This window comes from Acinonyx jubatus, chromosome E2 (assembly GCF_027475565.1).
Source record: "Acinonyx jubatus isolate Ajub_Pintada_27869175 chromosome E2, VMU_Ajub_asm_v1.0, whole genome shotgun sequence".
Lineage (NCBI taxonomy): Eukaryota > Metazoa > Chordata > Mammalia > Carnivora > Felidae > Acinonyx > Acinonyx jubatus.
In genome coordinates, this window is record NC_069396.1 from 4,506,885 (window position 1) to 4,530,949 (window position 24,065).

General features: G+C 52.8%; 1 protein-coding gene across 2 annotated transcripts in view; it reads right to left on the reverse strand.

Moving 5' to 3' along the window:
- ATP2C2 (ATPase secretory pathway Ca2+ transporting 2) overlaps positions 1-23,855 on the reverse strand; it is a 60,430-nt gene extending 36,575 nt beyond the window's left edge. For both annotated transcript variants that reach the window (XM_053209964.1, XM_027076315.2), the window contains exons 1-3: positions 23,602-23,855; positions 4,010-4,120; positions 2,638-2,754 (exon numbers count right to left, since the gene is read on the reverse strand). In XM_053209964.1, the coding sequence (XP_053065939.1) occupies positions 2,638-2,754; positions 4,010-4,120; positions 23,602-23,700 (327 nt within the window). In that variant the 5' untranslated portion in view covers positions 23,701-23,855. The remainder of the gene's footprint in view (positions 1-2,637; positions 2,755-4,009; positions 4,121-23,601) is intronic.
- Positions 23,856-24,065: the final 210 nt, after the last annotated feature.

Genomic DNA, 24,065 nt, shown 5'->3' on the forward strand with positions numbered 1-24,065 from the left:
GAAAGCACTTATCTAGAATGAATAAATGAGTGAATGAATGACTGAGGCGGCCCGCACCCATTTTGAGGCAGGGGAACTTGACGCTTGGTGGGGTTGGAACTCCTACTCAAGGTCACATAGCAGAGCAGAGACCAGCACTAGGTCTGTCCTGCCTCAGGTGCATGTCCTCCTGTCCGGGTCGCTTCCATAAGGCCACCTGGCTCCCTGCCCTGCCCTCCCCTCCCCTCCTCTCCCTGCAGGCCACACCCACCCGGGACTCCCGGAGCAACAGGACTACTTCTGGACACAGGGCCCCTCCAGCCCCGGGCTCCAGGCCAGCTCGGGGCTGTGCATCCTGGCGGGGGCCACTCTGAGACCTGGGACCAGGTGCTGGTCTCCAGCCAGGCCTGGGTCAAGTGCCACCTTGAACCCCAGTTCTAGTCCCATCGGCTCGGCCCTCTCGGGAGCTGGACCCAGACGGCCCTTCCACACTGGCATCACCAGCCCCCCTCCTTCCCCCACCTTGAGACCATCCCAAGCACCTGCCACAGGCGAGTCACCGTGAGACACAGCAGACAGGTGGCCGACCCATGTGCCGCCGGCACTGCTCTGATCGCACATGATTAGACTCTTCCTGGCTCGGGGCCCCTCTAAGGCCACACGTAAAGGGACACAGGCGGAAAGGGGTCTGCGGAAGGCTCCCCGTGCGGGCCACGGGCAAGACACCAGGTGAACGGTAACGCGAAAACCAATCGACATCTTACCGAGCGCCTCGTCTGTGCCACGCTCCGGGCACACGCCTAGCCTTCCCCCAACCTGAGGACACAGTATCGTCAAATGTCCCTGCTTGACCAATGAGCAGCCGGAGGCTCTGAGAGAAACTGAACTGTCCCAGGATTCACGTCGGCCAGCCCGACTCTTAACTGCCAGCTTCAACCAGGGCCAACCGGTAGGCATGGGGGTGGGGGCCCACGACAGAAAGTCCTTAAGTGCGCTAAGCCGCCCTCTTCTCGTGTAAAACCCAGAACAGCAGGGACGTACTAGTTCCAATCGCCAGACAGCGCAACCGGGCTCAAGGAGGCTCAAGGCCCAGCCCGAAGTGTCGCAAGGCTGGAAACTGGGGCTGGAACCCTGCTGGCCTGACTCTAATCTACCTTGGCCTTGCGATCCTGGGGCCACGCGTCTCGGGTAATGCTGAGGCGGGATTCCTAACGGCGATTCGCTGGAGACAGAGAAGCAGGGCTGTCTCTCAAGGTGGAGAGCTCCCTGTCGCCGGAGGCAAGCAGGGTGGTCAACACCTGGAACAGAGCGAGTGCTCTCCACGCACGTGTAAGTGAGTGCGGATGCTTTTCTGTCCCCGTCAAGGATGGGCAAACACAGCCATGGGGAGTTGCCTTCTAGAGCTGCAGAGATGCCCACAGATGGATCCCTGAACGGACAAGGTTACGCTGAATAAGCAGGCTCCCTGCTCTTAGAAACGTAAGAGGTCTCATTTCTGGAAAGGCCTTGGCTGGCATCTGTAGGAGTTTTGTTTTTTTTTTTTTAATTTTTTAACGTTTATTTATTTTTGAGACAGAGAGAGACAGAGCATGAACAGGGGAGGGGCAGAGAGAGAGGGAGACACAGAATCCGAAACGGGCTCCAGGCTCTGAGCGGTCAGCACAGAGCCCGACGCGGGGCTCGAACTCACGGACCGTGAGATCGTGACCTGAGCCGAAGTCGGACGCTTAACCGACCGAGCCACCCAGGCGCCCCTGTAGGAGTTTTAACACAGCCGAGGCAGGAAGGGGCAGCCAGGGCTGGACAGACCAAGGCCCAGCTGCAGAGGGGAGACCATCAGTCCCCCCCGCCTGTGTCCACCTGCTTCCCTGAACTCTAACTTCCAGGAGCCTCCGCTGGTGCCTTCCCACCCTGGGATTCCCGGAAGCTTCTGGGCTGGCTAGAGCCACCTAGACACCCAGAAGCTGACTTGGGTGCCAAACGCGTCCTTGAAAGATATCCCCAGTGTGCTGAGACCTGACCAGTGAGCGGCGGTGGGCGGGGGGGGGGGATTGGAGGTGAGTACAGACAGAAGATGCCGCACAGAGGGCTGTGATTGGTCCGTCAACGGGCCGATCACGAAGCTTTAAGTGCTGAGCCAATAGGAAGGCCGCTGAAGCCTGGGGCAGCCGGGGTACCACAGAATGGAGGGAGAAGTCTCAGGTTCAGGAGGGGAAACCGAGGCAGTCTGAATGTCTGCAGGTGTCTGGGGTAGTCAGCCTGTTAACCGGGGGGTTCTGAACTGGCACTGGGTAGGCGGTAAGGGCGTTCGTTGACTTCCAGATCAGAACTTGCAGCCACGTGTATTTCAAAGCTTTCTTTCCTCTTCCCTGTGGCTTCCAGGCATCTGGCTCGTGTGCCTTCCACTTGGCTTTGGGCCAGCACCGAGGGCAGAGGCGAAGGGCAGGTATCGTTCACGGTCATGGCTGCCTGGGGAGTTGGTGAGCGGCTCGTGGCCATCAGGCTAAAAGCAGCCCGAACGAGCAGGGAGCCTTCTCTATAGCACGGCCGCCCTGCAGCCCAGAATGGTCCAAGGACACCTCCAACCAGTATCTCAACACCGAACGGCTATTCCACACGCTCGGGCCGACACTAGCTAACGCAAGGAAAGACCCCTACCTGATCGAGGTATTTCCTCCACACGGGCTCGGTGTTATCGGCGACAAACTCATTCCAGCCATGGACCAGCCTGCGTTGCGACACCGAGAACTCGGACAGCCCGTTCTGTAAGTCCACCTGGAAGGACACGGTGAAGCACCGGCTCACCAAAGGGCCAGGAAGGACCGGGGAACCCACCCCGCAGAGCTTCCACTCCGGAAGCTGGCCACTGCCACCGTGGACAAGGAAACCGGGCTGTCCACAGAGGAGAAGGAACTTGTTGAAAGGCCCTGAGCAAACAGGGACAGAGAGAGAGAAGGGGAAAGCCCACAGTCCAGTTCTGTCTCAATCGGACCGCCCTCCTGCCCTGTAATTACAGCAGAAAAGACAACTTCGGGCCACAATTTCAATGAAGGGAACTGGAGCCAGGAATTCCAGAAACATAGAAACGCTTCTGTTTTCTTCTTTAAAAAAAAAAAAAATTCGCCTTGGAAACGTCAAACACTGCACCTGCCGTGGAGAGCGGTACGGAGGGTCACCCCCCCCCCAGTTAAAAATGGGATCCCCACTTGCTGTGGCCCACATCCCTACGTGAGGCATCTAGAGGGGTCAGACTCCCAGAGGTGCAAAGGAGGAGGCGGGTGCCAGGGGACGGGTGGCGGGGAGCGTGGAGCGAATGTTTCGCGGGGACGGGGCCTCGGTTTTGCAAGACGGAAAGTTCTGGAGGCTGGTTGCACCCCAGCGTGAATGCGCTCAACGGTCCCAAACGGTACACTCAACGATGGCACGTTTTACGTTGAGCGTGTTACCGTAATTAAGAATTAAAAAGAAAAAAACGGAGAAAAGGCCCGTCCTTAGAAACAAGGGCTCAAATTACTATTATCTGTAATAATTATGACCTGGCATTGTGCCAGATACAACTCCAAGCTCTTTGCACAGCATTAGAGCAATAATTATGTGAGGGAACGTGGTCGTTCCCCAAAGGTACGTCACCCCAGTGTATAAAAGAGAATGTGTGTGGACAGGCGGGGGTTACAGGGTTGAGCTCTGTCAGACCGCCCGGATTCAAGTCCTGCCCTGCTCCTCCGGGACCGCGCGGGTGACCGCGTTCTCTGGGTCTCCGAGTAAGAGAAGTACAGAGAGGTCTGGGGGGGACGCCTGCCCTCGGGTAAGGGCCCCACGAGGGCCAGCTCCACCGACAGCAATGACGAGACGACTGACGATGACAATGGTCCCCGAGGGATGTCAGAACGGCTCAACAGGAGTCGCGTTTTCTAGCAGTGGTGAGAAAAACGCATAACAACACAGAATTCTAAATCAGGGCTGTTGGGGGGCTTTCTTCTGAAGCTGAGAGCCTCCCCATCCCAGTATCAAACGCAAATTCAATTCTTACATGAAACGCTCTGGCCAAGTCCTCTCTGTGGCATTTGCTCGCCTCCTTGGGTGACAGAGCCACCACTGTTTTCTCTTTCTCGATGGCCTTCAGCTCACATTGTCCACCAATCTGCGAAAAAAAGCAGGATTGCTGTTAAGCAAGCGGCAATTTTGTACTGACGCGTTATTTTCGAAGCATAACATACACGGAGAAAGTGCGCATTATCTTTTGTTTTTGCAGTTCAAAGAAAAAAATTTTTTAATGTGTATTCATTTTTGAGACACACAGTGTGAGTGGGGGAGGGGCAGAGAGAGAGGGAGACACAGAATCTGAAGGAGGATCCAGGCTCCGAGCGGTCAGCACAGAGCCCAACGCGGGGCTCGAACTCACAAACTGCGAGACCATGACCTGAGCCGAAGTCAGACGCTCAACCGACTGAGCCCCCCGGGCGCCCCTACCTGTTCTACCCTTGACGGACCTTTGGGTTGTTTCCAGCAGTCGGTTGTTACTGATGCATCTGTTTTTAAGCAAACTTATTTTACGGAATTGGAACTCGCAAAGCGGAGAGAGAAGGGTGACAACGTACACGTTCGGAATCCCGAAGCTTGAACTTCTGGGATTCGCGGTCACGTATGTGCTACGTTGTAGCGAAAGCCCCTGATGCTGAGAGGTGATATCACGGCCTGTTCCTGCGTGTCGTTTGCAATGACCCAAGCAAAGCGGGGGGCCCAGCCGAGCTCTGGGTATCAGGCAGGCCTGGATAGAAGTCAGAGGAAGTATCTGGAGGGCACGGGAAGACAGCACAGAAGAGCTCAATCAGGAAAATGCTAGGTATTTCTGCAAAGCGATTCCCAGTATGCTGTCCCCCGGGACATGATAATCATCTTTTTCTTTTCCAGGAAGCAGGTTGTTGGGTGCCGGGAAGGAGGAAGGAGGCATCAGCCAACCTCTTACTTCAGCTGAAAGAGACAGAGCGGATTCTGCTTTTCCCTCTTGCCAGCCCCCATCCCCGACGTGGCCCCCCAAGTGCCTCGCTGCCTAGAAACGTTCTGCCAAGCCTAAACCCCGCAGAAGAAGAGAAATAATAAAGATCAGAGCAGAAATAAACAATATGGAATCTAAAAAAAACGGTAGAGCAGATCAACGAAACCAAGAGTTGGTTTCTTGAAAAAATAAACAAAATTGACAAACCTCTAGCCAGGCTTCTCAAAAAGAAAAGGGAGAGGACCCAAATAGATAAAATCATGAATGAAAACGGAATGATTACAACCAATCCCTCAGAGACACAAACAATTATCAGGGAATACTATGAAAAATTATATGCCAACAAATCGGACAACCTGGGAGAAATGGACAAATTCCTAAACACCCACACGCTTCCAAAACTCAATCAGGAGGAAATAGAAAGCATGAACAGACCCATAACCAGCGAAGAAGTTGAATCGGTTATCAAAAATCTCCCAACAAATAAGAGTCCAGGACCAGATGGCTTCCCAGGGGAGTTCTACCAGACGTTCAAAGCAGAGATAATACCTATCCTTCTCAAGCTATTCCAAGAAATAGAAAGGGAAGGAAAACTTCCAGACTCATTCTATGAAGCCAGTATTATTTGATTCCTAAACCAGACAGAGACCCAGTAAAAAAAGAGAACTACAGGCCAATATCCCTGATGAATATGGATGCAAAAATTCTCAATAAGATACTAGCAAATCGAATTCAACGGCATATAAAAAGAATTATTCACCATGATCAAGTGGGATTCATTCCTGGGATGCAGGGCTGGTTCAACATTCGCAAATCAATCAACGTGATACATCACATTAATAAAAGAAAAGATAAGAACCATATGATCCTGTCAATCATGCAGAAAAGGCCTTTGACAAAATTCAGCACCCTTTCTTAATAAAAACCCTTGAGAAAGTCGGGATAGAAGGAACATGCTTAAAGATCATAAAAGCCATTTATGAAAAGCCCACAGCTAACATCATCCTCAATGGGGAAAAACTGGGAGCTTTTTCCCTGAGATCAGGAACACGACAGGGATGTCCACTCTCACCGCTGTTGTTTAACATAGTGCTGGAAGTGCTAGCATCAGCAATCAGACAACAAAAGGAAATCAAAGGCATCAAAATTGGCAAAGATGAAGTCAAGCTTTCGCTTTTTGCAGATGACATGATATTATACATGGAAAACCTGATAGACTCCACCAAAATCTGCTAGAACAGATACATGAATTCAGCAAAGTTGCAGCATACAAAATCAATGTACAGAAATCAGTTGCATTCTTATACACTAACAATGAAGCCAAAGAAAGACAAATAAAGAAACTGATCCCATTCACAATTGCACCAAGAAGCATAAAATACCTAGGAATAAATCTAACCAAAGATGTAAAAGATCTGTATGCTGAAAACTATAGAAAACTTATGAAGGTAATTGAAGAAGATATAAAGAAATGGAAAGACATTCCCTGCTCACGGATTGGAAGAATAAATACTGTCAAAATGTCAATACTACCCAAAGCTATCTACACATTCAATGCAATCCCAATCAAAATTGCACGCGCATTCTTCTCGAAACTAGAACAAGCAATCCTAAAATTCATATGGAACCACAAAAGGCCCCGAATAGCCAAAGTAATTTTGAAGAAGAAGACCAAAGCGGGAGGCATCACAATCCCAGACTTTAGCCTCAGCTACAAAGCTGTAACCATCAAGACAGCATGATATTGGCACAAAAACAGACACATAGACCAATGGAATAGAATAGAAACCCAGAACTAGACCCACAAACGTATGGCCAACTCATCTTTGACAACGCAGGAAAGAACATCCAATGGAAAAAAGACAGTCTCTTTAACAAATGGTGCTGAGAACTGGACAGCAACATGCAGAAGGTTGAAACTAGACCACTTCCTCACACCATTCACAAAAATAAACTCAAAATGGATAAAGGACCTGAATGTGAGACAGGAAACCATCAAAACCTTAGAGGAGAAAGCAGGAAAAGACCTCTCTGACCTCAGCCGTAGCAATCTCTTACTCGACACATCCCCAAAGGCAAGGGAATTAAAAGCAAAAGTGAATTACTGGGACCTTATGAAGATAAAAAGCTTCTGCACAGCAAAGGAAACACCAACAAAACTAAAAGGCAACCAACGGAATGGGAAAAGATATTTGCAAATGACATATCGGACAAAGGGCTAGTATCCAAAATCTATGAAGAGCTCACCAAACTCCACACCCGAAAGACAAATAACCCAGTGAAGAAATGGGCAGAAAACATGAATAGACACTTCTCTAAAGAAGACATCCGGATGGCCAACGAAGACATCCGGATGGCCAACAGGCACATGAAAAGATGCTCAACGTCACTCCTCATCAGGGAAATACAAATCAAAACCACACTCAGGTATCACCTCACGCCAGTCAGAGTGGCCAAAATGAACAAATCAGGAGACTATAGATGCTGAAGAGGATGTGGAGAAACGAGAAGCCTCTTGCACTGTTGGTGGGAATGGAAATTGGTGCAGCCGCTCTGGAAAACAGTGTGGAGGTTCCTCAGAAAATTAAAAATAGACCTACCCTATGACCCAGCAGTAGCACTGCTAGGAATTTACCCAAGGGATACAGGAGTGCTGATGCATAGGGGCACTTGGACCCCAATGTTTTTGGCAGCACTCTCAACATAGCCAAATTATGGAAAGAGCCTAAATGTCCATCAACTGATGAATGGATAAAGAAATTGTGGTTTATATACACAATGGAGTACTACGTGGCAATGAGAAAGAACGAAATATGGCCCTTTGTAGCAACGTGGATGGAACTGGAGAGTGTGATGCTAAGTGAAATAAGCCATACAGAGAAAGACAGATACCATATGTTTTCACTCTTATGTGGATCCTGAGAAACTTAACAGAAACCCATGGGGGAGGGGAAGGAAAAAAAAAAAAAGAGGTTAGAGTGGGAGAGAGCCGAAGCATAAGAGACTGTTAAAAACTGAGAACAAACTGAGGGTTGATGGGGGGTGGGAGGGAGGGGAGGGTGGGTGATGGGTATTGAGGAGGGCACCTTTTAGGATGAGCACTGGGTGTTGTATGGAAACCAATTTGACAATAAATTTCATATATTGAAAAAAAAAAAAAAAGAAATGTTCTGCCAAGGGGCACCCGGGGGGCTCAGTCGGTGAAGCATCTGACTTCGGCTCAGGACATGATCTCACGGTTCATGGGTTCGAGCCCCGCGTCGGGCTCTGTGCTGATGGCTCAGAGCCCGGAGCCCGCTTCGGGGTCTGTGTCTCCCTCTTTCTCTGCCCCCCCCACCCCCCGCCAAAATAAATAAACATTTTTAAAAAGAAAGAAAGAAAGAAACGCTCTGCCAACCACGTCCACTTCTGGGGATTGCTCTCACTTGTGCCGTGACCAAAAAGCACAGCAGTGATCACATTCCACGGGTGCCCCTGCTTGTCGGGAGCTTTCCGGAGACCCCCCCTGCACGCACGCACCAGGCTTGAAACATCGGATTCCAGTGGCTCTCGGGATAAAACACCACACTGTACTTTTTTTATTAAAAAAAAATTGTTAATGTTTATTTCTTTTTGAGAGAGAGACAGAGCGCGAGGAGAGGAGCAGAGAGAGGGGGAGACCCAGAATCTGAAGCAGGTTGCAGGCTCCGAGCCGTCAGCACGGAGCCCAACGCGGGGCTCGAACTCACAGACCTCGAGATCATGACGTGAGCGAACTTGGACGCTCAACCGACTGAGCCCCCCACCATGATGTATTTTAATGCAGGCGTTGTCACCCAGGGGCAGCTCTGCAATGCCTGGAGACGTGTTTGGTTGTCATCACTGGGGGGACAGGGGAGCGATGGCACCGGCTGGGTGGGGTCCCACACACACAGGACATGCAAGGAGTGATGGGGCACAAAACCTCAGCAGCACAGAGGGAGTGACCCCTGCGTGAGACACAGAAGCATCACTCTGTCCTGACGTCCCCCCAGACCAGATGAGGACACCAATCGAGACGCACGTGCCCTCGACGCCACCGGACGGACGACTGGACGCCTGCTCTCGGCCACAAGCCTCCGTTTGCCCTCATCACGGTGTCGCCCAGGACACGGCCCGGGCCCGCCTGCCGGCGTGTCGCCGCAGGCAAGTGGCCGCTTCCCTGATCACAACGTCCGCGTCTGCAAAATGGGGGGATGTTACAGGCGTCGCGGGGCTTTCGTCGAGTTGGGCAAGGGGCGGTGTGTCAAGGGCTCAGTACAGCCCAGACCCGCCTCCTTCCCGGGCTCCCCATCGGAGACGCCCGCACTCTCTTCTCTCATCCGCCACGGTCAAGCTTAGGAAGGGTGGTTAACACTCACCGCCCCCACCTTCTCACCTCCCACTCTCAACCCACTTCCGCCCCCCTTCCCAAGCCCCTCCCATGTCCCGAGGGACCCGAAACACCACCTGCGAGGGCTCAGCCTGTCTCACTGCAAGGTTGTCCGTTTCAGAAAGCGGAGCCCTTGGATCCGGGGGCTGAGCCTGTGGGCCCCATGCCCTACTCGCGTGTGGGTGGCTTCTGCCCGGGGACGCTCACATGTGGCCCGCCCGCTTCCTCCGGAACACACGCTCGCACACATCCATCGGGTGAGGATCCCAGCGTGTGCCCCTCGTCTCGAGAGTGGCACATCCTGATGGAGGTCAGGTGCCCTCTGGGGCACCCCTGGTCCCCGCTTCCTGTCAAGCCTGATGTGGGGGGGCCACCTCTCCCTTCTCCTTTATTCTCTTTTTAAAATTAAGACGAAACTCACATTACATAAACTATTTTTTTTTCATGTTTATTTAATTTTGAGGCGGGGGGAGAGAGAGGGAGCAGGGGAGGGTCAGAGAGAGGGAGGCACAGGATCCGAAGCAGGCTCCAGGCTCCGAGCTGTCAGCACCAGAGCCCGACACGGGGTTCGAACTCACAAACCGCGAGATCGTGACCTGAGCTGAAGTCGGACGCTTAACCGACGGAGCCCCCCAGGTGCCCCTAAAACTAACCCTCTAACAATTCTGTGGCATTTAGTGCATCTCCCGTGTTATGCGGCCACCAGCTCCTTCTAGCTCCAAGACCTTTTCATTCCCCCGAGACCTGTGGCCACTGTCAGTGAGTCCCCTCCACTCCCCCGGCTGCCACCACTCTGCTCTCTGTCTCTACGGATTTACCTGTTGTACATATTTCACATAAACAGGATCATGCAATAGGTGACCTCCAAAGTATTGTTTGCCCACAGTACACAGAGCCGCCTGCCAGGCATGGGGCCTCCCAAACCCCTAAGGAAAGGGTCTGGAACGTTCGGACTTTGAGTGTTTTCACTAAGCAGAGACGGCTCGGAGCGGATATTTAACCTACCGGTGGCTTCCAAAGCAGCCACCAGGGGCAAATAGGACACTCGCTGACAGCTGAGTCGGCTGACAACGTGAGCTCACTGCGGAGCAAGTGTATGCGTGGCACCTGGAGGGCGGGCCAGCCTCCCTGAGCCAGAAGCCAGGCTTTCTCTGCCTTCCCGTCCAGCCCGGGGGACTCGGTTTGTCGCAAACCCTCAGGGAGTTAGACCCGAGTGATTGCTTCCCTGTTTCTTTAAACATTCCTTAGACCTTTATTTCTTCAACATGTTGGTGCAAAACCTCCCCCATGCCTTGGTTTCCCCCTCTGGAAAGTGAGGGTTCTAAGAGCAGAGGCTTGTAAGTTTCCCCGGAGGGGGGGGGGGGAGTGTGGTAACAGGAAACCAGACACGGGGCCCCAAAGGCAGTGCCTGGGACCCAGAAAGCAGAAGGGAACATATACATCGGGAGCTCGCCGACTGCTGCATGAGACACGCGCCCGCGAAAAAATTACTCTCTATCTGCAATGTGAATGCAACGTGGTGTCTGCAAATCTGGGAACAGCGGGAAGGAACAGGCCGAGAGACACCCGTGGCCCAGGTGGCAGGGCCATGATGGGGACACCTCACTCTAGAGAGGAGACGGGCAGGGGTGCGATTCTGAGGAGGGGTGGGGCTCGGGAGTCGTGAGTAAAAGCATCCTCAAAGCAGGGGCAGGAGCGAGTTCCCAGGGAGCGGAGAGGGACCAGCTGGGCTCAAGAAGGACAGTTGGCAAGGTGCCCAGCAGAGCACATGGTGCGTTTGGGGAACTCGAAGGGACAGAGCGTGACTCGGAAGGGTTCCAGAAGGAGGGCCGGGGCCGCAGAGGAAGTCAGGGGCCCAGTGAACCACACAGCCCTGACTCCTCTAGACTCTCATTGTAGGGGCGCCCGGGGGGCTCAGTCGGTCAAGCGTCCGACTCGATTTCGGCTCCGGGCGTGATCTCACTGTTCACGGGTTCGAGCCTCACACCGGGCTCTGCACTGACAGTGTGGAGGCTGCTTGGGATTCTCTCTGTGCCCTTCCCCCACCCATGCTGTCTGTCTCTCTCTAAATAAATTAAAAAAGAGAAAAATGAGTCTCATAGTGTGGGTGGATGCCTTATTGGGATCAAGGCACTTGGAGAGGAACAACGTAAGGGTCACGGTAACCCAAGAATGATCGGGCAGGGCCATTACGGAGGGGACACTGGAGATGAAGGGCAAAGGACCCCAACTCAATGCAAAAGCTTCCTTCTTTCCAAGACTTCCGCGACAGTCTCTCCTAAGGCATCTGTGAACTATCTGGTTATGCCTCAGCCTGGTGGTTCTCCCCGAGGGGTCCTCAGCCCAGCGTCACCTGGGACGCACTAGAAAGGCAGGTTCTCAGGGCCCATCCCACATCCCACGGATCAGAAGCCCTGGGCAGGAACCCTGCAATCCATGGGTTAGTAGTCCCTCGAGGGGACAGTGAGGCACTCCACAGTTGGAGAAACACCGGGGTCCTGTAAAAATACATTGTCTGTGCTGCAGGCTTCCCCTTGGTGATGGCAGAGCAAATGCCCTGTGCCACGGCCAGTGCGGCCGGCCTGGGTCCCGTGCTGTCTCCGCTCATCAAACGAGCCCTTGTCGGTCCCTCATCCAGTCCCCAACTTCTCGCGCTGTGCAGGAAACCAGGCCTGGTACCCCGGGAAAGCAGACACAGTCCTCGCCCTCCACTGACGAATGACACCAGCCGCTTTGTTTTAAAAGAACAAGGAGGACAATTAGGACAAAGAGAAACTGCGAAAGTACCCGAAGAAATCACGGCCTACATTTGTTCTTTTTTAATCTCAGCGGGAAAAGGACTTTCTGAGCACAAGACAAAGCCAGATGCCACGAACAAAAAAGCTTGATAAACTCACCGCGTAACAACGGGGTTGTCTTTTGCAGAAAGCGCCGCACGCGAAGTCTAAAGACCAGCACCGCACCGGGGAGACACCTGCAGCTCGTGACACTGACGGTGAATGGCCCCCCGAGCAAACGAGCAGCGCGTACTCACGAACAAGGAAAGAGACCATCGGCCCATGGTTTTCAAAAATGGACGGAAGAGAGACACTAAGAGTTCGTGGAACGAAGGCGATCGCTAAGTAACTGACATGTAAAAGGATAATCAAACTCACTGAAAACCAGAGCGCGTTTGAAAACGGCCACAGCCTGTCTGCGAGGTCAGGTTCAAGAAGTTTGCGGCCTGCGGGGCCGGGGGAGCGAGTTTTCATCCTTGGGAAGGCAGGCAAGCCCTCTCGGAAGGCCAAGTGGCAACATCAAGCCTAAGGCTGACCAATTCTAGCACTTTCTTTTGCAGACCTATTTACTGCAGGATAGTATCTCTTCCAAGTCACCCACTGCACTAGTGTTTACAAAAGCGAACTATTGGAAACAACCCCCATGTCCATTAACAAAGGACCGGTCAAGGGGAGGCTGCACGGCTCAGTTGGCTGAGCGTCTAACTTCAGCCTCAGGTCATGATCTCGCGGTCTGTGGGTTCGAGCCCCGCGTCGGGCTCTGTGCTGACAGCTCGGAGCCCAGAGCCCGCTTCGGATTCTGTGTCTCCCTCTCTCTCTGCCCCTCCCCCGCTCACGCTTTGTCTCTCTCTCTCTCTCTCTCTCTCTCTCAAAAATAAATAAAAACATTTAAAATATTTTTTAAAAAATCAGATTGTGAAAGCTTTTTATTTCCCTGTATGGACAACATTAAACATATATTGAAGTATGTCCTGTACGCAGTCGGGTGCACAGTTAGGGAGTGTGCACCTGAATGCATTCTCGCAGACAGGTTCCCCCGGGGACCCCGTGCCGACGCCGCGGAGAATCTCTTTAGCAGCCAGAAGGCTGCCCCGTGCCCGCTCTCGGTTCATAGCTCCTCAAAAGATGAGCAACGTTTCGATCTCCCCCAGCGTGGATTTGTTGTATTTTGGAGCCCCACGTAAATGAACACAAACCATACAGCTGTCCTCCTGTGTCTGGCCCCTCTCACCCAATGTTACTGCGGTGAGACTCTCCCGTGTTTCTCCCCGCACGTACGACGTGGATTAAAATCAAAAACAAAACTGTCACTCGCTGTCTTTAGATGGCCGGTCCTATTTCAAGTATTCCGTGGCCCAGACGGGCTGCAATTCACTTAACCATTTGCACGTGGCTGGGCATGTCGGGTGCGTCTGGTCTGGCCTTCACACACACCGCCTTCCGCGAGCCATGCTATCGTGTGTAGGTCTTTGAGCGGGTGTGAGCCCTCGTCTCTCCAGGGAACACACCCAGAAGGGAAATGCGGGCTCACAGGTATACCTGCCTTGAGTTATAGGGGCCCCTGCCAGGCGGTTTGCCCAAGGGGTGGTGCCACTAACAAGAGAAGGCAAAAAGGTGCACGAGACTGGGAGTAAGCAGCTAGCCTGGGTAGGACAGGAAGGGAATAGAAACAGGCTGGTTGTCTTTGGGGTGGGGCGGCTGGAGGTCGGAAGCAGCAAGGGCCTCCCAGAGAGCCTCCCTTTTGTCGCCTCCTGAATCATGAGTCACCTGCATAGGTTGCTGATTCAAAGGGGGAAACGCCTGCAGACCAAGCCTGAGAGGGGCAGAGCCCGTGCAGGAGGGAAGGGGGCTTCCTAGCGAAAGGAAAGGAACCTGGGGAACCCAAGACCTAGCAGACGCGCTGGAGGGTGGGGAGGGCAACCCCCTGGGATGCACAGAGCAAAGGGAGGCTGGTAACCCCACGGGGCCTGCCCAGTACTCCTGGATGTTAGGGGGAAACAACCCTAAATCAGCCAACTGGGCAGAGGGACCGCTGCCTGGCCCCCGACTTGACTCACCGAGATTCACTGATCGGGGGGGCCCCACTTCCCCCGCATGCTGCTGTGCAACCCTCAGCCAGGCCCTTGACTCCTCTGAGCTCGTCTCCTCTGTGAGACGGGAATGATCCCCACGCACTGGATGGGACTGCTGACGTGGGGCTTCTCCAGTTTCAGCCTTAGGTCGCCATGGGTTTCAGATGTGTGTTCCAGGCCCTGGAAGCACACCTAGGCAGGGCTTGCGGTGCGTGTGAGACGCTGGTGTCACCCCAGACAACAAAGCACGACCGACGGGACAATATGAGATGCCGCTTTGGCGAGGATGGCCAGTGCAGTCAGGGACCAAATGAGGAGACCCCAAGCCGGGCAGTGGCCGACACAACCGGGGCGGGAGGCGGGGGCGGCGGGAAGGTGAGGAGACTGGGTGCAGGCAGGGCGATTGCGCAGTGAGTCGACACGACCACTCTCACTGGTGTCAGGAGTTAGGAACATGGAGGGGCACCAACCCCGGGGTATTCACGGGATTGGATGGGATCTATGGACTTATTTACTTATTTGTTTATGGTCAGGGTATAGAGGGATAGAGAGAGAGAGATTAGGGTATATAGGGATATATATATAGGGTTTGGGTATAAAGGGTTAGGGTATATAGGGATTGGGGTTAGTGTATGCAGATATATATATATATATGTGGTCAGGGTATACAGGGATATATAGAGAGAGATTAGGGTATATAGGGATATATATATATAAGGGTAGGGTACAGAGATATATATATCCACGTGGTTAGGGTATATAGGAATATATCTACATCTCTCTCTCTCTCTCTCTCTTTCTCTGTATATATATATAGTACACACAGACAGAGCTATACAAGTAAGTGTTGATCTCTCAGTGTACATACACACACACACACACACACACACACACACACACCCCTCCGAGAGGGCTCAGCAGCCATAACACCCCAGTGGCATGAGCCACCTGCCCTCAGATCCTGATTTCTAAATCCCATTCTTCCACTAAAAAGAGTGGAGAAATGGCTGCTTCCAGGGCTGGGGCTGGGAAAGTGCCCAATGAGCCTGGAATTTCTTGTGACGCCAGAAAACGAGGATGGGCTCCAAGAGCGATGGAAAAAACATCCAGAGGACACGGCAGTCACCCTGCAGATGCTCCTACTGGCCAGACCGACACATCAAACTACAAACGATGGTAACAAATGTTGGCGCCCCTTATCAAATAGGAATTCATGATAATATGAGTGAATGAATGAATGAATGAATGGGCACGCCGAGGGGGGCAGCGCTCCCTCTGGCCTGAACACCAAGGGATCAACGAGCGAGGGACAGAACTAGCAGATCAGCTCCTCTTGGAGGCGTCATCGATCTGGGCAGGGACCCCCCACAGATGCTAACACCAAAGTGGAAAGGTATGAGAAACAACCTCGACACGACCCTCCATGAAACACTTACTAATCACGGCGAGGACAGCAGTAACTTTATGGAAGAGAAACGTGGGCTGGAGGAGGTCAGGAGAACTCAAGCATCCCCTACCCCTGACGCGGGTCCGAATTCCTGGGACGGCCGCGTGACCCCGGGGAAGGTGCCTCGCTTCCTAAACCTCAGATTTCTGCAGGGATTTTTGTAAGGATTCAACACAGCACGGTGCACCCGTAGATGTTCACTGGGACATTCTTCTAAAAATTAAAAGGCGGGGGGGAACCACCCAAATGCCCATCAGTCGGAGGCGGGTGAAATAGAAATGTCTATGCAGCCATTGAAGAAGAACGTTCTTGATCTGTATCTACTGCAGGGGCATGGAGAGGCTGGGGGGAGGGGGGGGTGTGGTTGTTGCAGACGGCGTGCACAGTGTGATTTTATGTCTGTGTTTTTAAAGAGACACTTGTGTAGTGGCATATAAATAATAATTACTGAGATCAGGGGCTGCCCTAAATGCTTTATACATACTGAATCATTGCCTTCACCCCGTCACAAGACCCCGTTGTACAGAACACTGAGTTGGCTCCGGGTCATTGTGGCCCCCCGGGGGGTGGGGGCTGGGCTGCGGGCTTCAGCGCCTCTCAGGACTGCACAGCAAGGGGCCACGCCTCTGACTGCTGCCAGCTGATTAGATTCAAACAGTACCTCCCTCCACCCCACCCCCCCACCCCCCCACCCCCCCACCCCCGCTGAGGAGGCGCGAAAAAGCGCCCAGAGAAGGAGGAAGTTCATAATGTGCACCTTTTTATTGTGGTTTATGGGGGGAAAGAAATCCTTTAGAAAGGAGAAAGGGGGAGGAAAGAAAAATGTGTAAGGCTCTTGGTTCACAAAAGCTAAGTGAAAAACAGTAACAAATATTACCCTAATTCAACGGTCCAGGAAGGCATTTCCTCGTGCTCGCATTTCGGTGCTGGAGTTTGGAGGAGGGAGGGGCAGAGAGAAGGACAGAGGGGGACAGTGAGAGGACTCCTGACCCTGGAGAATGAAACTAACTGCAGAATCCACCTGGGCAACAGGAACCTCCCAGACCAGAGGAGGGAGGCCAGCTGGGCTTGGGGCAATCCGTAGTAGCTTGGGTGCAAGTCTCAGCTCACCAAAGGGCTGCCACCTCCTCCGGGAAGTCTCTAGGGTTGCAGCCAGGTTGCAGTAGTCCCTACCACTCGCCCCCCCCCCCCCCCCCCCGCCCACAGGCTGTGTCCCGCTCCTGCCTTACATGTGCTTTCCTTCATGGGGCTTTTCTTAATTTGTAATTATATACTCACTACTAGAAGTATTTCATAGCTCTCTGTCAACCCCACCAGACCATGAACTCCACTCGGTAGGGTCAGTCTTTTTAAACAGGAGGACAGCTGTCCAAGGAGCTCAAGTGAGCATCGGAACCACGCACGGGCTTGTAAAGACTCAGACCGCTGGGACCAGACAGCATCTGGACAGCAGCTGCCCTACAGGAAGAATCGACTAAAGCGGGGACAGCCAGAAGGATGGTCTATGCGGAGGCTGAAGAGAGGGACACCAAACAGCAAGAACTTGCTAGCACGTCCCACTCATGACTTCATGCCAATGACCCCCACCGGGGCCAGCCCCACGGGTGCGCCCAGGAGGGCGTGTGTTTCAGGCAATGCCCTGCTGTCGTCATCTTGAAATTCTTGGTCGTGCTGTCGTCATCTTGAAATTCTTGGTCGTTTCCCCCACATTGTCCTTTTGTGCTGGGCCCCGCGCACTGTGTACCCGGTCCTTCCTGCCCCTACCACGGAACACTTCTCTGGGTGCAGGGCTGTGCACTTGACCCAAGTCAGACTGCAAGACAGTGAGAGACTCTTCAGAAAAAGAACTATCGCTTTGGGGCACCTGGGTGGCTCAGTCAGTCCGGATTCCGTGTCTCCCTCTCTCTCTCTGCCCCTCCCCTCCTCACGCTCTGTCTCTCCCTCAAAAATAAATATTTTTAAAAAATTACTATCACTTTTGTAAATTTTTAAAGTCTATTTATTTATTTTGAGAGACAAAGAGACAGTGTGAGCAGGGAGGGGCAGAGAGAGAGTGAGAGAGAGAGAGAGAGAGAGACTCCCAGGCAGGCTCTGCACTGTCAGTGAGGAGCTGGACAAGGGGCTTGAACTCATGAACTGCAAGATCATGACCTGAGCCAAAATCCAGAGTTGGATGCTCAACCAACCGAGCCACCCAGGCGCCCCCAAAATTACTGTCACCTTTTGAACTGAGCATTGTACAAAGGGTTTTAATAAAAATGATCGCTTTTTGGACCAGGCATGTACAAAGAGTTGTAAACCTTCTCGTTTATTTTCTGATCCTTTTTTAAGGACTACATTCCCTGAAGGCGGGCATACTCGTGAGCAAAGAAGTGTGCTGAGTATTTGCATACATTCCCTAATCTCATCTTCTTCACAGAAAGCCAGTGAAACGCACTGACGAGGAACCCTGAAGGCAGAAAGGGAATTCCACACTTTTACCGATTCTTACAACAAATGTCCCCACTTTCAGGCAAGGACATTTGAAAGTGGAGAGATGAAGTAAATATGCTTAAACTCATGTTGCCGTAAGTAACGGACCCCGGGCGGGAACTCTGGGCTTCTGGTCCCAGTTCAAGCCCTAACCAAGATCTCCTGGTGGAGAGTGGTCTCCTGGGTCAATATTCTTTCCCCCTGCCCACAAGGACCCCCAAGCTCAGTCCTGACGGAGAGACAGACAGGAGGATCCTGGGGCCAGGGGGTGAAATGACCAGATCGAATTAACACGGTGGTTTGGTTTTAAGGGTTTGAAAGATAAAGAATGATTCTGTGGAGCATCTGCCTTTGTTCCAGATGCTTCAAGTCTATCCTGAGCCCATCTTTCCCATCAAGCACTTGAGTTTCAAGGCGGGCCAAACAAGTGCTTAGGTGGGCTCTTTTCCCTCCCTACCAATGGAAGGTCAAGGGGAAAATGGCGGAGCTGGAAGAACCCAGTCCACCCATTTTCCACCCGGTGACGTAGGGCAGGTGGGTGAGGTTAATAGTACAACTTCAAGAGTGTCTATAACCTCAACAGAAGATTACATATTTTCCCACTGTGGCCCACAGCCCCTCCCCACCAATACCCTTCAAGAGTCTACAAGGAACATAGTGTCATGAGCTGAACTGTGTCCCTCCAAAATTCATATGTTGGCGTTCTAGCCCCCAGTACCTCAGAAGGCGACTGTATTTGGAGGGAGGCCCTTCAAAGAAATGATTAAATTAAAGTGAAATCGTTCGGATGGGACTTCATCCAATATGACTGGTATCCTACCAAGAAGAGGACATTTGGACCGATACACCCAGAGAGAAGACAGCCACCGACGAGCCTTCTAGTCCCTTCCCCTGAGGAGCTCTGGAGACTTGGGGTCTGCCACCCCTAATAACAAGTCTCATGACATTGGGGTTTGGGCAGAGTTTCTAGGATGGGATCTGCAGACATATTCCCAAGAGCCCACGGTTTTCTAAGAACTTTCGAACTTTGACGATGTGTTCCAATGATCGCCCTGCTTAAAAGAGACCATTGGGGGCCAATCGATGACAAAGCACTGTTATGCCACACTAGGGCCCACGTGTGCATCGGTGACAAGAGTCACATGACACCCCGCAGGGATGAAAGTTTCTCAGTGGCTCAGAGAGGAAAACTGGCAAGAGAACAGAATCGTGACCCAGCAGACGGTATCGACAAGTCAACTCAGAAGTACCGAACCACGGAGTGGTGTCACCACATTGTAAGCAGAGCCTGACCTGAATCCAGTCTGGGGGGCATAGCTACCTGCCAGGGTTGAGAAGCACCAAGTAGGATAGCCAACACAGAGCGATGGATATTCTTGCCCCCCACTGGCCGAGACTCACCTCACCTTCAAGTGCATGGGCCAATTCTACAGTTACCACGGGACAGCCTTGAAAACAGACATTCATAGGCTGCTTGCTGTCCCTTGTGCTTAAGGAAGAGGCTCGCTATCCCAAACTAGCAAAGAGACTCTCGACAGATTTAAATGCCATTTTGCACACATACGTGTAATCGGACATTCTCAGCCTGGGCATTATCAAAACCAAAATTGAAAAGGGGCCTAAATCAAGACTAGAATTCAAGACTAATGAAAACAGTAAGAAAAAGAGAGAACTATTGAGCAGACTACGTCCCAGGCGTGGCTCTGGTTTTTATGTGACTGATCTCGTGTAAGAAGCTACTCCTTTCCACCGTTGTGGTAGACAGCCTCTACCCCCTGCCTCTTGAGATTCACACCCTTATGGAATCCAACCCCCTCCTCCTGTCCCACCTCAAGCATGGGCTACACCTAGACTCATTCTTTATATATTTTTAATTTTACTTATTTAAGTAATCTCTACCAATGTGGGGCTCGAACTCACAACCCCAAGAATCATATATTCTACTGACGGAGCCAGCCAGGGGCCCCCAGACTCACTTCTAACGAACAGAACACGGCAGAAGTGATAAGATGTCACTTCTGGGGTGCCTAGGTGGCTCAGTCGTTTAAGCATCTGACTTCAGCTCAGGTCATGATCTCACGGATCATGAGTTCAAGCCCCGCGTCGGGCTCTGTGCTGACAGCTCAGAGCCTGGAGCCTGCTTCAGATGCTGTGTCTCCCTCTGCCCCTACCCCTGCTCATGCTCTGTCTCTTTCTCTCTCAAAAATAAATAAACGTTAAAAAAAAAATGTAAAAAAAAAGATGTCACTTCCAAGGTTGGGTTATAAAAAGCCTGTGGCTTCCAGGCTTTCGTGGCTGCTTTTTCAATCTCTCTTGGATCATTCACTCGTGGGCAAGCTACCTGCTGAGCCATGAGGCAGCTCAGTGGACAGGCCCATAGAGTAAAAGTCCAAGGCCTATAAACAGCCTCAAGAATGAGTTTGGAAGGGAATCCTTCCCCTGCCACAACATGAGCCTTCAGAAGAGACCACATCCCCAGCCAACAACTGCACAGCAATCTCACGAGAGACCAGAGTCAGGAGCACCGGAGGGCTGTAAGACATTTCTTCAACAAGTCCTCTCGTTCTATTTTGGGAAACACTAAAGTGTACCCGTGTGGGTGCGCGCGTGCCTCAGAACTCCCTCCTGCGCACTGTCTTCCCGCAACCCAAGGGTGACATCGTCACAACGCGAGCCTGACCGCGTGTTTTCTCTGCTGCGCTCCTAATATTTGGCTCATCTGTGAATGAATGAACGACCGTCATGCCCTGACTTAAAACCCTTCAATGGTTCCCTGTCTAGCCATACAGCCCAAATTCTTCACGAGGGCCCCGAGCCTCTTCGTGGTTCACCTCTGCGACCTCACCATTCTCACACCAACCCCTGTACCTCGCCCCCCTCTGCCCAGAGCCCCTGTGAGCTCTGTCCCTCTCCCGGCACACCGCTCTGATCTTGGCCACTCGTAGGAAAGTAAGCATCCCTCTCCCTCCCGGGTGTTACCTACCCGCCGTTAAGCAGCCGGGTACCCATCTCTGCCCACCAGGAGGGGGCGCCAGGGGAGCTGGGAGTGTGTGCGTCTTCTCCTCCACCCCTAACCCTTAGCACCTGGCCCCCCCTGTGAGTTTCGATGTCCTCATCTATCTCATTTTTTTTTTAAGTTTATTTATTTTCAGAGAGAACGAGAGAGTGCAAGAGGGGCAGAGGGAGAGAGAGAATTCCAAGCAGGCTCCACACTGCCAGCACAGAGCCCGATGCAGGGCTTGAACCCACAAAACCGTGAGATCATGACCTGAGCCGAAACCGACAGTCAGACACTTAACCGATCATCTGTCTTATGATTATAGTAATAAAGCTGACCTCAGTGCAGAGAGACCCGAAAGAAGGCACAGCAAGTGCTCAGTGATAATTAGTATCATAGATGAGGTGACTGGGCAAAGTGGCTGGGAGGCTCGGCGGCCGTCCAGAACGCTGCCTACAAGTGCTCATAAAAGACAGTTACAATCGCGTGGAAATGGTCGCTGTGAGCACACTCTGCTTCTTTTTCAATTTTTCTTGGCCAAAAAAAAAAAAAAAAAAAGGGTTCAAAATCGGGGGGTGGGGTAAGTGTGAGAGCAAAGAAGGTTTCAGACTCTGAGCCGAGCTGGCAGTCAACAGGCCGCCTCGCCTGCCAGCCTCCACTCTCATCACACCCCCATTTACATTTAGTGTAATCTGGGTTTGCACAGGGCGCCTTGAGAGACCGGACCCTCCGTTTCTCAGCCAGCCTTTGCCGCCGGCTGCCTGGGTCGCCAGCCTCCCCACCACTCCCCACCTCCAGGTCACCCATCACACGCCATTCAGGGTCCTGCTGAGAACATCCCGGTCCACAACCAGGTGGTTGAGCCCCCCAACATACCTACAGGCAGGTTAAAGACCTGTTGCGCCCTTGGAGGGGGGGCGCCTTCGGAAAAGATCTGGAAGAAGGAAGTCCGCTTTGATGCAGAGATCAAGTTCCCCCCAGCACCTGTTTGTTACATCATCCTCACACCTGGCCACGTGGCCACCAGCCACACCTGGACAGCCTATAAAACCTAATCACAACCAACTACACATCAGGAGTGTTTGCAAAACACCCAGCTTGATGCAAAAAACCAAAGCATGGAAAGAAAGAAAAAATAAAAAAAGGAATCACAGCGTCGGCAAACCCACCTCCAACTCCTTTCACAGGACTCACTGCGTGGCACGTGGGTAGAGAAACGGACCTCAGCAAAATAACCGAACCCTACATCCATCCAACCCACGCTGAAGCCACACGTCGCTTCAGAAAGACAGAGATTATGTGAGGACTGCTAGTTACCCGGCTCTGCGTCTCCCACGCTGGTGCCAGAACGCTCGCGGAGGTTCCTTTAGAACGCGCTACTTTGTAAATGCGCAAACGTTTAAGCAACATACAAGCAAAGCGTTTGGAGTTGTGGTCTGTCATTCTTTGGGAGGAAAAACCACTAGCTTCAGTCCAGCTTTTTTATCCGATCTCTTCCATGAAGAAGTGAATTTAACTGTGAGGCTCCCCTTCCCCAGTCAGAAGGCCACTGCAATGTTGTATTCTCCTGAGCTCGCCCAGGGCACTGTTTCAGGAATTTTATTCTTAAATGACTGATTATGCTGGAAAGGAAGAAACAAACAAACAAAGTGCAACGACCCCAGGATGTTTTTGCAAGAATCCAGCGCTCTCGGCTCTCCCATCATGCAGGACGCAAAGCTTACACTCTTGCAAAGCTCCGGAGAAAGTTCCTGGGTCAACCCACCCACGCTGGCTTCACCAAGTGCACGGGCTTTTTTGGATACTTTTCATTTCGGCTGCTAGTAACCCCTCCCTTACCCGCCCCCCCCCCCCCCCAGTCTCCCCCCACCCATGCTCCCGGCCTGATAATCCTGTAGATTTATCCTAGAGGGTCCCCTAGAGGCTGCAAAGTCAACATACACATCTGAGTACATTTCAAAAGCGCGCTGGAGAGGCGGGAAGCATTTTCACCATTATTATTATTATTATTATTATTATTATCACTCTTACTGCTAAAACATTTTCGCCAAATGTTTTTGTTTTCTTTACATCGCTTTGATTTTTTTGTTTTCAATTCAAGTAACTTAAAAATCAACCCATCAATCCATATAGCGGCCTGTGTGCAGAGACCCAGGAATTTAAAATCTCTGCAGTCGGAGAAACCTAGCTGGAGTGCCCAGCTAGGTCGTTTGCCGGCCGGGTGCCTCTTAAGGGACCCGCTGAAGCTCCCTCTGCCTCGCTTTCAAATCCACAAAATGGGCTGTTTTGCGGGGGAGGGGGGTGAAATGGCGCGTGCCCGGCTCGGGGTAGCAACGCGACCTGGCGACCTGGCGTTGCTCTGAAGACGGCTTGTTTCTAGAGCCCGGGGTGGGGAGGGCGAGTGGCGGGGGCGCGGGGGAGGGTGGGGTGCGGCGGGGCGGACGGCCCGCGCCGGGTCGCCCAGACTCACCAAGATTTCCAACTCGCTCCTCTCCAGCGGCTCGTACAGGTGGCCCGCGCCCCGGAAGGCGAGCTTCTGCAGGAACCGAGAGAAGCGTCTCTCGACCATGGTGAACAGGCGGGGTGCCCCTCGCCCAGCCTCCCGGCCGCCGCCGGCCGCCCCTGCCCGCGTCCCTGGGTCCCTGGCGTGACCGCGGCCGGCTGCGCGCGCCCAAGCCTCCCGGGCCAGGCCCGTGTTACCTGGTAGCCGCCCACCTGCCCGCCGCAGGTGAGGCTCCGCCCCCGGGGCGGAACTACGCCGCAGGCCGCCCCGGGCGCACCTGGCCCCGCCCCGCCCCGGGAGCCGGCCGCGGGGTTAACCGCGGCGCCGGAGGGCGTGGGCCGTTTCCCAGTCTTTCCAGATCAGGAGAACCGCCTGCAGCCGGGGACGGGGTGGAGGGGGGCGAGCAAACGCCGGTTGCGAGTGCGGATTCC